The 16,786-nt window shown below is 38.7% G+C and overlaps 1 protein-coding gene across 1 annotated transcript in view; it reads left to right on the forward strand.

Moving 5' to 3' along the window:
- The window catches only part of sorbs1 (sorbin and SH3 domain containing 1), a 59,480-nt gene that overhangs the window by 33,123 nt on the left and 9,571 nt on the right, over window positions 1–16,786 (forward strand). The window contains exons 12-14 of the mRNA XM_017308825.1: window positions 2,223–2,581; window positions 6,623–6,801; window positions 12,620–13,780. Coding sequence (XP_017164314.1) covers window positions 2,223–2,581; window positions 6,623–6,801; window positions 12,620–13,780 — 1,699 coding nt within the window. The remainder of the gene's footprint in view (window positions 1–2,222; window positions 2,582–6,622; window positions 6,802–12,619; window positions 13,781–16,786) is intronic.

Below are 16,786 nucleotides of genomic sequence, written 5' to 3' on the forward strand. Positions count from 1 at the left end.
TCGCTCCTCGGTTACCTAGCAACTCACTCGCTCCTCGGTTACCTAGCAACTCACTCGCTCCTCGGTTACCTAGCAACAGCCTGTCGAATAGCAGCACTTTACAGTTTCACCACTTTGCCTCACAACTGCTTAAAAACAATCAGTTAAGTCATGACACCGGTTTGGTAATATTTCAGATATTCAAACAAAAACTAATCAATAATTGTTGACAAAGACAATCAGTGACACTTGACTGACCAATAATTGATTTTGTCACATTCAAATTTTCAAAATAAATTAACTACTAAGGGCATTAACACAGCATTTTATTAAAAGTTTTGAGCAGCTTTATTGTTCAGAAGCCGCCTTACTGGGAGGAAACTTGCCCAAACTGGCAACCCTGGGATGGTGGGAATGGGAGAGACGAGGGGGGCGATTGTGCAATCGTATTTGCAAACAACACTTGTGCTCTTATTCATAGAGCCTCGTTATTTTTACCTGCTGTGACGTCCGAAAAGAGGAAAGCAGCAGAAACAGTGGGCTAAAATTAGCTTAGCTCCAAAGCATTTTAAAATGCCGCTGGCTGCTGCTCTGCTCCATCAGTGACCCCAACAAAAATATGTGTTATTGCTCTTTATGTAATGCCAATTCATCTCCATTAAATGTCACTCCACTCGCTTTATGCGCCTAAATATGCAGAAAATTATTTATTCTTTCGTGTTTGACTATTTCTCTGTGCACTGCAAAAACACAAAGTCTTACCAAGTATTTCTGTCTAGTTTGTAGTGCAGATATCTTAGTTTTGTCTCATTTTCAGCTTGTTTTGAGTCAATAATTCATTAATATTGATAAAAAACAATTATTTATTTTATAACAAGAGTTTTCTCCCATATCATAAGTGAAATAATCTGCCAGAGGAGCTAGTATTTTTCATCAATAATGAATGATTTACTTAAAACAAACTCCTATTTCTTGCTGAAAAGTTATTTAGTTTTGTCTCATTTCAAGTTTACTTAGATATTTTTACTAGAGACGAGACCAAAAATATTTAGTAAAAGTTTATATTTTTACAGTGTACTATCTTTTTTGTCCAATTGTGGCTTAATTACTGCTCTCAGTATGTTTTTTTTCCCACTAAATGGCCTTTGTTTGAGTCTGTATGATCCAGTTAACGATTAATCGATTGCAAAATCAGCTGACAATGATGTGAATAATCAATTAATCGTGATTAACTGATTAATTGTTTAATCGTGAATCAGTTTATATATCTGTGAGCTCTTGTGTCCAAGCTGATAACTGTAATTCAACTACCAATGCAAAATGTATATATTTTTTGTTCAGTTTTTGCTTAAATATTGCTTTGAATGTTTTTTTTCCAACCAAATGGCCTTTTTTGAGTCTGTATGCGCCATTTAGCAATTAATCGATTACTAAATCTGTGACTATTTTGATCATTGATTAATCACACTTAATCTGATTAATTGCTTCAGCCCTAAATGTTTTGCACATCAGTCTGCTCTTGTGTTAGTAAGAGTGGATTTAGGAGTAATTCCTTGTAACACCAACACAAATTATGTGTATGTTCTAACCCTTTTGGCTTAATTACTGCTCTGAATGTGTTCCTGCTTTAAATCGGCTTTTTTCAGTCAGTATACTCCTGTTAATGATTAATCGATAACTAAATGAGTTGTCAATTCCTTCAATATTTGATTAATCGCATAAAGCATATAGCTTTGTACAGTTTTGGCTTAATTTCTGCTCTGACTGTGTTTTTCTTTCAGCAATTTGCCTACTTTTGAGTCTGTTTACTAAAGTTAGCAATTAATTGTTTGCTAAATTAGTCGAGAGCCATTTCATTAATCGATTAATCGCGATTTATCCAATTAATCTTTTCAGCCCAACCCAGTTAGTGCAAACTATGTTTTTAGTTAATTTCTGCTCTGACTGTGTTGTTCTTTCAGTAATTTGTATATTTTTGTGTTTGTATGCTCAGTTATTGATTAATTGATTACTACATTAGTCAGCAACTGTTTCATTAATCGATTAATCGTGTTTTATACGATTAATCGTTTCAGCCCTCATATCTTTTGCATATTGGTGAGCTCCTGTGTCCGTGTTGATACATGTAATTCGGCCTCCTTGCCCCACCAGCTGGTTAATTGCCCCCCTGTCTGCTCCGCTGGTAATGAGAGCGACTCAGTCAGACAAAAGAAGTGGCTTCAGTGGGAGACAGCAGCTTATAGGCTGAGCCCGTGACAGCCTCCCCTCCCCGCATGGCGCCCCCTGACCGACGCACGCCCAGCCCTCCCTTCCCTTCCACTCTCCTTTCTGCCGCTTGTTTTCTCCCAACTTGCATGCAGGCCAAAACACACGCTTCGCCCCCCCACCCCGTCCATGCCGAGAGACGCTCGGAAACGCTCGACGCAGAAACACACGGCCGACCGAGAGGAACGGAGGGCAGAATCTGGCCTGACTGGAGGCTGCTGCCTGTTTCAGCGGGAGGAGATCTTCCTGTGGATCTATCAATGACTTCTTTGTTTGGTTTGTTGCAGAGTGCCCCCTCCTTCAGCCCTCTGGAAACAGCCTCCGACCTGCAGCAGTAGTAAGTCAACGCTTCTTCCTTTCTCCAGCTTTAAAATCTCGCCTCATCCTTGTAGATTTGATGTGATTATGAGAGGGATGAACGGCAGTTTCCTGTTAAAGAGGCAAAAAGCCAGCAGAACAGAGTGTCCCCTTTCTGCATTTTGTGTTGTTTTCCCTTCAGGTTGTAGATATGGCTCCTATCGGGGGGAGAGTTTATTTAAAGACAGGAACCTGGATGGCACTGGGATAAAGGGAACTCTCCCAGCTGCTGCATAACTTAGAAACTGTTACCTCCGCCTGAATGTGCTGAATGACCAGATCATGAAACATGAGCGATTAATCAGATTAATCAGCTTATTTAGTGATCGATTAATTGGTAACTGGAGAAAACAGACTCAAAAAAGAAAGAACAACACAATCAGAGAAGAAATTAACCCAAAAAATTACATATTTTGCATTTAAGATAAAAGAAACCCGTCTTTTGTCTGTTCAACCCAGAACTCCTCAAGTGGCATTTTCAGCTTCACCTGGTTCGAATTATGTAACAAAAAAAATCACCTTTTCTCCCAAATATTTCACTGCTGCTCTAGTTTGTCTTATTAGACTTTAAATAGGACAAAACTAACTTAGAAGTAACTTTTCAGGAAGGTATAGAAGCGTGTTTAAGTGAATAATTCCTTAATATTGAGGGAAAAGCAGATTAATTCAGTTACTAGTGAATTAATCTGCTTTTCCCTCAATATTAAGGAATTATTCACTTAAAAAAGCTAATATATCTTCCTGAAAAGTTAATTTTAACACTTGTATTATTTAAAGTGTAATAAGTAACTAGAAAAATTTTAAAATTTTGTGTTTTTGCAGTGTATTATGTTAATCCAAAAAAATTACAGATCAGACTTTTTGCATTTTAAGCAAGAAAAAAAGGAAATAAATTATTTGTTTGAGTCTCAACGGGCAATTTATGTTAAAGCAAGTATAAAAGAAGGGAAAAAAGTTTATTTCACATGAAAAATGCTTAAATTAAAAAAATCTGCAGAATGTGGGACTTTTATTTATCCGACTTATCGCAGTAATCAATAGATGAATTGATAAGTGGAATAACCGTTAGTTGCAGCTCCACTCAGACCAAAAGCTGCGTTTGATCTTGCCTTTGTGTTTGATGGAGACTGACAGCGTCTATTTCTGTGTCCTGCAATAAAATGCCAGGAATTCGGGGCCGCAGCGCAAAAACTGTCTAGAGAAAATAAACCTTCGTTTCTGCTTTCCATCTGCTGCAGTCATTATGTCACCAGGAGGGGGCAGCGGGGGGCGAGGGGGTGGCGGGGAGCGCGCGCGCAGCGCGGCGGCTAAAATAAACCCCAAACCAGCTTTTTGTTCCATTGATACGTCTGAGAGCTGGAAAGGAAGCGATCCCTGATTAAAGCCGATGGAAGTTTAGCCACTCAAAATGTTCGCAGCGGAAACTTTGCTCATAAACCGACTTCCCTCTGAGGGGCTAATTTACGGTTGCTCCGCTGTTTTCCTGCCTCAGCAGAGTCAGACATGGCTGCTGGATCTGACATATTTCAGAACGGAAAGGCTGGAATGATCCGGACTGGTTTGTTCTGCCATCATGATGCAGCAGAACGGATATTAAAGATGTAAAACTGTCACAAGTTTACAAAAATCAACATTTTCTGTTTGCTAGAACCTGTCTGACAGCACGAAGTCGGCTACAGGCTCACGTTTCCTGAAAGAAACTGTCATGTTTGGCATAAAAACACAATCTTTTTGTCTAGTTTTTACTTAGCACACTTTAAATGAAACAAAACTAACTTAAAAGTAACTTTTTAGCAAAATGTAGGAGTTTATATTAAGTAGATGATTCTTGAACATTCATAAAAAGTGGAAGAAAATGTTTTAACTGGAAAACTTCTGTTTTATTAATATTAAAGAATTATTGACTTAAAGCTCTTATTTCTCACTATTTTGTCTTATTTTTCAAGTCTAATTAGATATTTTCACTGGAAACTAAATGGATTTGCTGTTTTTATGTATGCAGAGGTTTTTTAACCTACTTCATGTTGTTCAAACAGGTTCTAGAAAACAGAAAATGTTGATTTCTTTGTTGTTTTTTGCAGTGTAAACAGAGCATCATGCTAGCATTCCAACATGATGGTGGAAGTATTATGGTCTGGGCTCTTTTTGGCGCTTCAGGAAATAATTAGTTGTATTTTTTAGCTTTGGACGAGAATCCAAAGCACACCAATAAGTTCAACTCTGAATGATTTCATGGAAATCCAGAAGTGGCCTAGTCAAAGTATGGAACAGGCCATTTTAGCTCTAAACCACTGAATGTGGCTGAATTAAAACAATTCTGCAAAGAAGAGTGGATCAAACTTCCTCTGCAGTTACTGCAAACAATACACTGCAAAAACAAAATAGTTTTATCTGGTTTCTTAAAACACGTTTTATAAGACAAAGCTAACTTTATTTTCCTGCTGAAAATTTACTTATAAATTAGTTTTGTCTTATTTAAAGTGTAATAATATATTTGCAGTAGAAACTAGACCAAATATTACTTGGTAAAGTTTTGTGTTTTTGAAGTGTTGATTGATTTTAGATGTTTAGATTTGATAAAAGAGCAAAAACGGCAAACCTGACATTTTTACCGTTATGTTTAATGAAAAGTGACCAGGAAAGGCTGTAAACTAGAGCTTTGTGTGTTTTGGAGTCTAATGATGACAGAAATAAATCCCATCCAGTCTAAATGTGGAGGGATGTGCAGCATGGAGCGCAGGACATGCGCCGCTTGGCGTTTGCTTTTACTAGAAGCTTCTCAGGAGATTATTTTAAATCTGATCGTAAATCAGCCACAGAAGCATTTACGTGAATTCCTGCTGCACGCCCAGCGCAGACGCGTTGCCAGCACTGCTGAGAATATTTCCCTACCAAGGAGCCTCCTGTTGCTCAGAGATTTAAAAACGCTTCTCTGTCGCAGCTTTTCGCCAGAATGAGGACAGAAACCAGCACCGGCGCATGGAGGTGACACAGGTGCTGCTGATGCACCAGATGGGAATGTTGAGGGAATATTTATGGAAATCATTCCCAACGCAGACAAATCTCCTCTCTGCCTTTGCTCTGGATCCACGTTGGGTTTTTTTCCTGCTCTAATTACATCACATCCCACAAGAATTTCACAAACTTACCCAGAATCCCCTTAATGAGACCCATATGACGGAGCATTACCCTGATGTATCTTTCTTTTTTTTTTAGATAATGAACTACGGAGGGAAATTAGTTACAATATTATTGCAACCAAAGAACATGTTTTAAAAATCAAAATTGCTTTTTAATTTTTTTTTTTTAACTTCTCAATCAAAAAAAATACGATCTAAGATCCATTTTCAATGCGTACTTAATTATGCAGTTTGGTACTTTTACAGATTTTTATTTTGTTTTCAAAAAATATTTCAGTTAGCAAAAATAACATCTAAAGAAGTAAAAAACAAAATTAAATCTGAAAAATTATAAAAATGTATCAATCTGGAAAAAATAGTAACCTGCTCATTTTTTTAATTCATTTTTCTGTTTTGAAAAAAATTTATTAAAAAAAGTAAAAATTAAATAGAAAAAAGTAATAAAAATACATGAATAAATTAGCAAAAATAAAATCTGAGAAAGTGATTAAAACTAAATACATCTGGAAAATGTGAACTGCAAGTTATTTTTGCTCATTTTAGTTTTTACATTTTTCCAATTTTTTAAAATAAAATCCGAGAAGTACATTTTCAAAAAAAAAATAAAATGAGCAAAAATAAAACCCACAATGGAAGTAATTTACAAAACATATGAAAAATAAACTTAATTCAACATATTGTGAAGTACACTCAAAATGTGAGTTTGATTTAGTTTCATTTTTGAAATGCTTTTTTTTTTATATTAAAATTTTTTGAAACACGCTCCTCGCCTTCACCAATATTGGAACGAATTTCTCTCCATAAATCACTGAAACGCATATTGATATCGAAGCAGCTCGGCTGTGTTTGAGTAACATTTTTCTCTCTCGTTTGCGGCGCAGCTCCTCTAGCAAGTCTGGACACAACGAGGAGGAGAAGGACGGCGGGTCGTCGTCCGGCGAGCCCGCCGCTCCAGAATGCGACCGGCACGTTTACAAGAGCGTCCTGGAGGGCGGCGACATTCCCCTGCAAGGCCTGCGGGCTTTAAACAAGCGCCAAGGCAGCTCCTCCTCCTCTAAAGGTAGGACGCTAGCTCAGCTTCAAACATGGCCGCTCTCTGCAAAAACACAAAATATTAACAAGTATTTTTATCTACTTATTCGCTCAAATACCTTATTACACTTGAAATGAGACAAAACTAAATTCTAAGTAACTTTTTGGCATCAAATATGAGCTTTTTAAGTAAATAATTCCTTAATTTTGATGTTTTTGTTTCCCCATAAATAAGTGGGGATGAACTGATCCACTTTTTTCACTTCTGATATCTGTGGTTCAGTATCGGCTGATCCGATTCAGAAAACAGCTGAACTGACCTAAGATGTCTTTTTTTTTTAACACAGACATAAATGTACTGAATTATATATTTATTTGGTAACTTAAATGCACCAATAGCTTCAGAAACATGGTCAAAAATGTAAAAAAAACTTTACTTTTGTTCAGTCAGTGCAGTTAGGAATAGAACAGCCAATGTAAAATAAACAATAAAGAAATTCAGGTTGACAATTTGGTTAAACGTAGAAAATAAACTGAAACAAAAATTTTTTTCAAATGGTTCATAAAGAGCAAGTAGAAATTCTCAATATAATGTAAAATAAATAATAAAGCATAGAATTAGACTGTATAGATCTGCCCTTATGGATCAGGAACAGTCACCGATAACCGATCTAGAAGGTTTTTTCAATATCAAAACCAATACGGACACTACAAGTCAAAAACCTGCCAGTGGAAGCAGCACTTTTTAATCTATACTCAATATTCAATTAAATTTATTGACTGAAAAATATGTTTTTTACATAATGTTATCATTTTGTTGTGATAGTTTAATGTAAGACAGATAATCTTTTTTTTTTTATTTAATTCCTCCTCCATCTCCTAGTGCTAACTAGAAACAACCAATCAGAGCCAGGAGGCGGGTCTTACCGCTGTCAATCACCCTCTTTGCTACGCTGCAGCCATCAGTGAGTGCTAAAGCTAGTTAGCAGAGCCATCAATGACGGCTTATAAACAGTTTTCCTATGACGGTGTGTTGTTTCTCTACTGATAAAAAAAACATTTAGCAGCGTGTACACAAATTTGATTGACAGCGTTAAGACCAGCCTCCTGGCTCTGATTGGAATAGAAAAAAACATTTTTGTAAAAGTTGCATACTGCAGCTTTCAAACAAGCTTCTGCTTTAGCTTTGATTTATTTCAATTGTACTAAAACATTTGTGCTGGAAATTAGACTAAAAATACTTTTTAAGATTTTGTGTTTTTGCAGTGTAAACTGCTCTGAAAGCTGCAGATGTTGGAAAATGTTGAAACTTCCACATGCATGTGATTCGCTCAACCGTTCTGTTGGATAACGCACAGAGCACATTATCGGCCAATCACGTCGCAGCATTCATTACCACCTACAGCTGCATTTCTATAAACCAGGAAGTCATCAAGAAGTTTATTTATTTCTGCCATTTATGGAGAGAAATTACTTCCAACATTATCACAAGCAAAGAACATGTTACAAAAATTTACATTTGAAAAACTCAATCAAAAAACAAGATTTTAGCATGAAATCTTGTACACATTTATGCAGTTTGCTCATTTTTTTATTCAATTTTTTTTTATTTCTTAAAAATAAAAAAAATTATTAGTAAATAAATTACTCTCAAAAATTATTTTCAGATTGAGAAGTTTTTCAGTTTCATTTTTGAAATCCATTTTCCTCAAATTTCCATTTTTGAAATATTTTCTTAATATTGGGACAAATTTCTCTCCTTAGAAATTCAGCTTAACAAACTTTAAGTCAAACTGAAAACCCGCAATATTTCAGTTCATTTTGTGATTATATTGATATTAATGGAAAGTTGAGTGGAAGGAAAAAGTATGTTAGCATAGAAAATACACAAGCAACAGGGATAAGAATAGAAATATAATTTATTGTCTCCACGGTGGGAAAATTTCTGTGCAAAAGCAGCAAAATAAAAGGCAATAAAAGCTTTTTTGAAAAATCCTAAAGCGAACAGCCTCACACAAAGACAGAATACAAAGTTACATAAAATGAATAAAATGCATTTCAATACAGAAAGGTCACATTATGTCGTATGTTGTCCACAAATTGCCATAAATAAATCATTAAAGGTCAATGTAGGAGAAATTGGCTGCTCACAGAGGGCTGCATCCAATCATATTAATGGAAAGTTGAGTGAAAGGAAAAACCTGTGGTCAAAAGGTTCACAATTAACAGGGATTGAAAGCTTGTTTTGGCAAGAAGCTACTTTGAAAAGGTGATTTATGCTTCCAGTTCAATACACCAATATCCCAAATGACTTGTTATAAATGCACAAGGTTGTTTTTGTTGTTTTACATTTATTCTTTTATTTATTTATCATAAATCCACAAGTACAACTTTAGCAGAACAGACTTTGGATCCCTGTTACAATTTTTCTACCACAGTTCTTCCTTCCACTCAATGCACCTGCAAAAGAAACAACATTTTCTAAGTATTCTTGGTCGCACGAAAAACTAACTGACAAGTAACTTTTCAGGAAGATGTGGAAGCTGGTTGGTTTTAAGTCAATAATTCCTTAATGATGGTGAAAAAGTTCAAGCTTCTGGCAGATTATTTCACAGATAATGGGCCCTGCGCCGTTACCTAGCAACGCCAGCCAAGCACAGCCCGTTGCCTAGCAACCGAGTTCCAATTCCACTGGCAGATTATTTCACTTATAGCAAGACATTTTCATTATGTTACAATTGAAATCATTTTCCAGCAGAACTTGTACTCTTTTATTAATATTAAGGAATTACTGACTGAAAACAAGCTCCTGGTTTTTTTTGCTGTAAAGTTACTTGTAAGCTAGCTTTGTTTTACTTTGTAAGATATTTGCAGAAGAAATTAGACCAAAATGTACTTTGTAAAATTCTCTTAGTTCTGCCACAACTAGGTAAAATTAAATTAACAAACTTTCTGATGATGATCTAATTTATTTCGATGCGCCTGTGGATCTTTTCACTTGTTTGTTTTTTGACTCATGTTGGGTCTGAAGTCGTCTTGAAACCCAACCTGGTGGATTTTTTTCCCCCCGCTGCCGCCCAGCTGGAGCGGTCTCCAGGCAGAGAGGGCATGGATGAGGAGAGATAAACAGAGCAGTGAGATAAACAGAGGCGGCATGAGGAAGTCAGCTGTCAGTGTGGGGTCAGGAGCTGGAATGCCAGATCCAAGGCGGGGACACTTTGACCCAATGTACCGAGCTGAGCAAACATGCAACAGTTTCCACTTTTAAAGCCGAACTGCATAGTAATTATAACCCTAATGCTGGAAACGGTGGTTGTTGTAAGCAGATGTGGAGCTACGCTGTGTGAAAAATTACCCATCCAGTCAACTGACTAACATGCAGCTCCTGCCTGAGGCTCCACCTGGGCTATTTGAGTCACTCGCTGCTCATGAAGCAGAGAAACAAGCCAAAGAAAGGCAGAAACCAAACACTCCACCATGTGTTTCAGCCTTATGCTCACAAAATGGCAAAAAATCTCATATTTAAAGGGCTGCGGCAAACAATTTATTCAGTAATTGATTATTCTGGCGATTAATCAGATAAAAAATATACATTTTACAGATTTTAGGCATTTAAGCCTTTTTATACTATCTTATAAATACATTAAAATATATGATAACACTTTATTTGAAGGGGGTGAATAAGACTGACATGACACTGTTATAAACATGTCATAACATGTCAGGAACATGAATAAGCCTTCATGAATGTTTATGACTGTTGTCATAAAGCGTCATTCGGTAAATTATGACACTTAGAAATCATTACTGATATAAATTTGTTATAAAAGTATTACTGATTGCACTTTAAAAATTAGGTAACTTTGTTATTAACGGTAAAGTTTAAACAGTAATGATTTCTTGGTTAAAGTCAAGTTGTCATAACAAAGACATTTTGAATAATGTCAACTTTGTATTAAAAGTGTCATAATTTACCGAATGACGCTTTATGACAACAGTAATAAATATTTATGGAGGCTTATTCATGTTCCTGACATGTTTATGACATGTTTATAACAGTCTTATTCACCCCCTTCAAATAAAGTGTTACCAAATATACAAATGAACATATAATCCAATTCCTTTTTTAAATAGGAAATGCAATAACCTAAAATTCTTTAGTAAATCTGAACCGAGTGAAGCTAAAACTTTACAACTGAAGGAGTTTGGGCAAAAGCATATTTACAGACAAAATGCTAATATTAGACATTTTTGTACATTTGTACTCCTCTGACTGTGTTCTGTCAGCAAATCGCCTTTTTTCAGTTTGTACAGTTAACGATTAATCGATTACTAAAGTAGTTGATGATTATTTCAATAATTGACTAATTGTTCTGTTTAAAATTAAAGTAGCAGCCAGTTACTTCTGATCTGTAATTTTTGACTTGGTCTCTGCTTTGAATATTTTGAGTTTTTTTCACCAAATGGCTGTTTTTAGGTCCGATTAATCGATTTCTGAATTACAGTCACAACTGGTGACTCTTTTATGATGTTTTTATGACGTAAAGCACTTTGAACTGCCTTGTTGCTCAAATGTGCTATAGAAGTAAACTTGAATTGAGTTAATTAAATATTTGATTAATCACGATTAATTGTTTCAGCCCCAAATCTTTGTTCACAAAAAACGAAACCCTGACTCGCTGTGCTGCATTCATGAGCAGGAGTGACTCTTTTCTCCCCGTCTGCCATGAATAAAACGCAGAGTCATCCTCCGCAGCGTGTTTTCCTGACAGATTTGACTCTGGCAGATCGGTCAGTCGCCGCGCGGCGGAGCCTCGCGTCACGTGGAAGCGTTGTGTCATTTCCCAGCACCATCTGGATCGCAGTCATGAGTCACCAGGCGCTGACACAAGCTTTTCCTAGCAGATTTCAACATTTTAACTGCAGGGCGGTTGGATCAGGATGTATTTTTAATTCACAAACTCAGGGAAGCAGCTTGGTAGCAGCGCCGCCTGCAGATTCTGCAGGCATCAAACAATGAAAGCAATGTTTGAAGCTATAACTTTTTCATGTTTTATTAAAGTTTAGCCTGTGAAGTGAAAGGAAAGCTATGCACGGTTTTCAGTTTTCAGTGGTCAGCACTGATCCTTTTTCTACTACTTCACAATTTCTCTCTATTTTGCGTTGATTGATCACCTAAAATCCCCTGAAACTCACCGAAGTCTGAATCTGGATAAACACGATCAGCCTTTAGTTGTAGTTAGCTTAAACAGCCTCCAACCTCACGTGACATTTCATGGCATGTCGCTGTTTGAACGCCGTCTGTTCCCTCGTTGTGTCGACGATACAGGCTCCTACGGTGGCCCTGAAGGTCCAACCACATCAACAAATCACTAAACACAGCTACAAATGGAAAAACGCAACAACATTAATTGTGTTTAACACAATTAAGCATTAAGAACAATTACAATAAAAGTAGGAAACCAAAGAACTTGGCTTTAGAACCGGATATTGTTCCGACTCTGCAGTGAGTGTTGCGCTTAGTTAATGTTGTGTTTTCTTAAGAAAACACTTAGTTTTCTCAATTTGTAGTTGTGCTGCGTTAATGTCATTGCGTTTTTGAATATTTTGTGTTTAGTGATTTGCTGTTGTGGTTTGGCCTTCAGGGCCACCGTAGTTTCCTCTTGGATTCATTCTTATCATGCAGTAAACATCTGCTTGATGTTCACAGCATCAAGTCTGCTTCCTCTCATCCACTTTCGATGGAGTTTGGTTTTTATCTCAGACTCAAACTGTTTTTGTGTGTAAACTTTGTGACCGTTGTAATCTAATATGTTGTTTATTCTGTTGTCCTGCATGCTTGCCAGTGGATTATAAAGGTGGGAATGGCTGTTTAATTTCACCCTGCTCCTCTGTAAATAGTCGAACGGTTCTTGCCAGTAATGCAATAGGTGACCAGTGTAAGAGTAAGAAGACCCTGTCTGCTGCCAAAGCCTGCATACCGCAGATCCTGCCCTCTAAGTTCAAGCCCAAGCTGCTGCCCCCCAGTGGTGACAGCCAGGACTGCAGGACCGATGGCGCCAGACAGCCCAAGTCTCACAGCTGCGAGGATATCTACCCAGGGCGCTTTGGTGAAGAGGAGGACCGGAGCGTCTCCCCTGCGGTGAGACGGAGCGCGTCCGGGTTCTCCAGCCTGTACCGCACCATGCATCACATCCAGCGGCCCAGTTCGGTCGGCTGCAGCCCGCACGGCAGCGTCCGCAGCCTCACCTCGCTGTTTGAGGCGGCCAAGAGCGACGCAGAGAAGTCTGTCGAGACAGTTGGACGGGACAACGTGTCGTCACGGGTCAGCGAGTTCGAAACGATGATCCGGCGGTCTGGCGCCGCCCCCAGCCGCTCGTCGTCGCTGTCCGCTCTGGACTCCGGGCGGAACCGCAGCCCCGACCGCGTGGCGTCCGCCGTGTCCGCCGAGGCGCTCCTGACAACCGAAGCCACAACGACGGACGCTAGCGCTGCGGCGGAGGGCGGGAACTCCAGGGTTTCGTCTCCAGAGGACGAGGCAGCTTCATCGTCGGGGGATGGACAGGAAGTGGAGCAGATCCTCAGCGGATCCAAAACCCCTCCGCTCCACCACCACCACCACCTGCACCACCTGAACCATCCACTCCTCCTCAAGCCCAGCAAGTGCAAAGGCGCCTGCCCGGCCTCCTACACCCGCTTCACCACCATCCTGCGCCATGAGAGGCAGCAGGACAAACCTGCCGCTGCGGAGAGGAAGGCCATGCTGCCGGGAAACCTCTTCCTCATGGGCCCGGCGCCCTTCAGGTTACGGAAGAACCCGCAGCCGCACCAAACCCGACGGACGCTGTTGGCCACCAGGGTGACGGCGGGCCCCCAGAGGCCCCTCATCCCGCGGCGGCTCTCCTCCCTGGAGGCCGTGGAGAAGCTGGAGGGCGGCGGGACGGAGCGGCTGAGTAACGGCCAGGTGTTTGACGCCAACGGGAACCTACTGGCAGCTCACCATAGAGGTCGCTAACTCCATCCCTTTCACTGCTCTGTGGTCTCTCATTGATCTTCACCTTCCTCCTCCACAAAGCAACGACACCGTCCTCTCATTTCCAGTCTGTGTGGTGTGTTCAAGTGACAGGGAACTGTCCATCTTCCATTTTCACTGTGAATGAGAACTCTCATCCAGGGGTCTAGATTATGTAGAAAATTGCGATTTCATCCAAATGCACTGCAGTCTAAAGGTGTTTGCACACCTGATACTTTGGTAGACTTGGTTAAATTGGGGATCAAAATTGCAACATTTGTATAATTTTCAGCTGCCATGGATCTCTTTCTCTCTGCACTGGCAAACAATCCAAACCCAAAACTTGTTCCCCTCCTCACCTGTGGGGGCGCTGCACCAAGAACCACTGAAGGAAACGACATTAAAACCAAGCGCATCTTCCTTCTTCATGAAATGTAAACAAAACTGGAGCGGTGTCAAATTTTAGTGGTTAGAAGATTTCTCGTTTTTGGCAAAAAAAAACACGAGTCTAAACTCGCATGTTTGTTTTGGTTCAATTTACCCAGAATGCCCTGCGCTGTAACCCGCCTCCTGGTAGAATCGGTTTGATTGGGGACCAAAGTTGCAACATTTGCTACATGTTCAACTGGTGCGATTCTCTTTAACGCTACACTGTGCCAAACAAACCAAACTAATTAGAATATGCAATTCTCCTCCTCGCCTGTAGGGGCGCTGCACTAAGAAAGGGTTTAGAATATTTGCCATTGCAGTGAAAAAGAGAACAGATTTAGATTTAGATTACAGTGAACATTTGGCCAAAACTATTTATTTATCCAAAGAAAGCACATTAATCTGTTTAGTAGAGAAAACTGGTAGGTTTGTTTTGGTGGTTTAGCACACAGGCTAATTTTTCTAGCCACACAATTAGCCTGTTTAGCTTAACATAGTTTACCTGTAAACAACTCTGTTTTTAGCACCATTATGCTAACTCTATTTAACGCATCAACTTAAAATCAAAATTATTGAACCCTTTATACACTGCAAATTGCAAACAAACAAATGTTCTCCTTTATGACGACTTTTTTGTGCATTTGTCTTAGACTGCTTTCTTGAGATTATTAAATACTAAATACCGCGGCTGTGGCCATGGCCTTTAGGGAGCTAAAGGCTGTACAGAGATTACATCTTTACAAGTTATAGTTTACACTTAAATGTCTGCTGAAGATTGGCAAACACTTACCTGAACTTCACCTGAAAAGTAACAGCCAAACATTAAGAAAATAAAGAGAAAGCTGCTAAAACGCCTGGGTTTTGTGACATAAATGATGATGAAACATCTTTTTGAAAAGTTTCACCTGTAATGTGACTCAAACTGCATCTTTTAGGGAGGAAATACCAAAACAACTTGGGTTGTGGCTGTTTGTCACAGCCACACATTGTAAAGTTCAGTCTCATCGGCAGAGAGTAGAGCTGGGCGACAGGGCGTCAAAATAAAATCTCCAGTTTATTTCATACCAGATCCAGTTTCAATAGATAGTTTTTCTTTCTCTCTTTTCTAAATAAGAAATTATAAATGACAGATAAGTGGCTATTATTTCAATCACTGCTTCTGAGTTTTACATCTGAGTATTAAGGCACGGCTATGAGAATTGTTGTGAAATTACGAGAATATAGTCATAATATCATCAGACTAAAGACACAGTTTTACCAGAGGAACGTCTTAAAATTACAAGAGAATTTAGTTTTAATAGAAAAAATGCTTGGAAAATTTATTTTTAATTTTTTTCACCTAATGTTTCAACTTTACTCCGGTAATATTAAGATTTTATTCTCGCGTTACTACGATTGTATCCTTATAAGAAGAATTATTCTGCCTAATATTCCAAGAAAAGAAGCTTGTGAAACAAGATGGCCGCCTTGGGCGTGCTGACATTGATCCAGAAAAGCAATGGTGGGGAAGAAAGTCCAAAAATGTAATTAATTGCTAATATTGATTTATTGACCTGGAGGTGTGAACATGTAATTGGCCAAAAAAGTGAACTCTGGTGAGGTTTGAATGCTGTGTGAACACCAAGCAGACCGGAGACCACTCCAAAAACAGGAAATGGTCTACAGCACAGGGCATTCTGGGTAAATACAACCAGAACAACACAATAGTCTAACGCTAACAGGAAGAATGACTTGTGGTTTTTTATCAAAGACAAAAGAGAAATCCTACAATAGCTAAAACCTGACGCTACTCCAGTTTTGTTTACATTTGGTGAAGGAGGAAATTGCTCTTTGCGTCTTCTTCGTTTCCTCCAGTGGTTCTTGGTGCAGCGCCCCCACAGGTGAGGAGAGGAGCAGGATTTTCAATGAGTTTTATTATCTGACTCAGGCCAGTGTGAAGGAGAACCACAGCAGCTGAAAATGTAACAAATGCTGCAAATGAACACAATACCTCATGTGAAGCATGATGGTGGCAGTATCATGCTTTGGTGCTGGCTTTTACCGCTAGAAAGCTGTAGCCCAACATTGATACAAAGAACCCATTTAGCTAATCAGAATTAGCTTTTTGGCAAAGATTGAAGCACAAACAGTAAATTAAACTTTGGTTCCACCTGCTCACCGCATGCCGACATGAAGCAGTTGGGGTCATAGGTTACAGCTAAGTTTTGAAATGACTTTTTTCCCTTCGTCATAGAAACCGGGCATGTTAGCAGAAATCTACAGGCTTTTTATATCCATTATAACCTTACGTAACTGATGCATTTCTATATTAATTTTGGTTTTCCGTCATTTTTCACTTTTAGACACATCGTCCACCTTTACTTCCCAAACAGATTAGATATTTCCTGTTTGGGAATTAATTAAATAAATTTAAACTTTTAAAAAATATTTGTCACTCACCATCAATACTCTCATGATTTCATGTTGATTTTTTTATTTTTCACTGGAGTTTACTGTAATTTTATATATTTTTTCCAGCATTTGGTCATTGTTTTCATCCTTGTCTGCATGCAGATGTTTTTTTTGCAGTGCA

The sequence above is a fragment of the Poecilia reticulata genome, linkage group LG15 (assembly GCF_000633615.1).
Source record: "Poecilia reticulata strain Guanapo linkage group LG15, Guppy_female_1.0+MT, whole genome shotgun sequence".
In the NCBI taxonomy this organism is placed as follows: domain Eukaryota; kingdom Metazoa; phylum Chordata; class Actinopteri; order Cyprinodontiformes; family Poeciliidae; genus Poecilia; species Poecilia reticulata.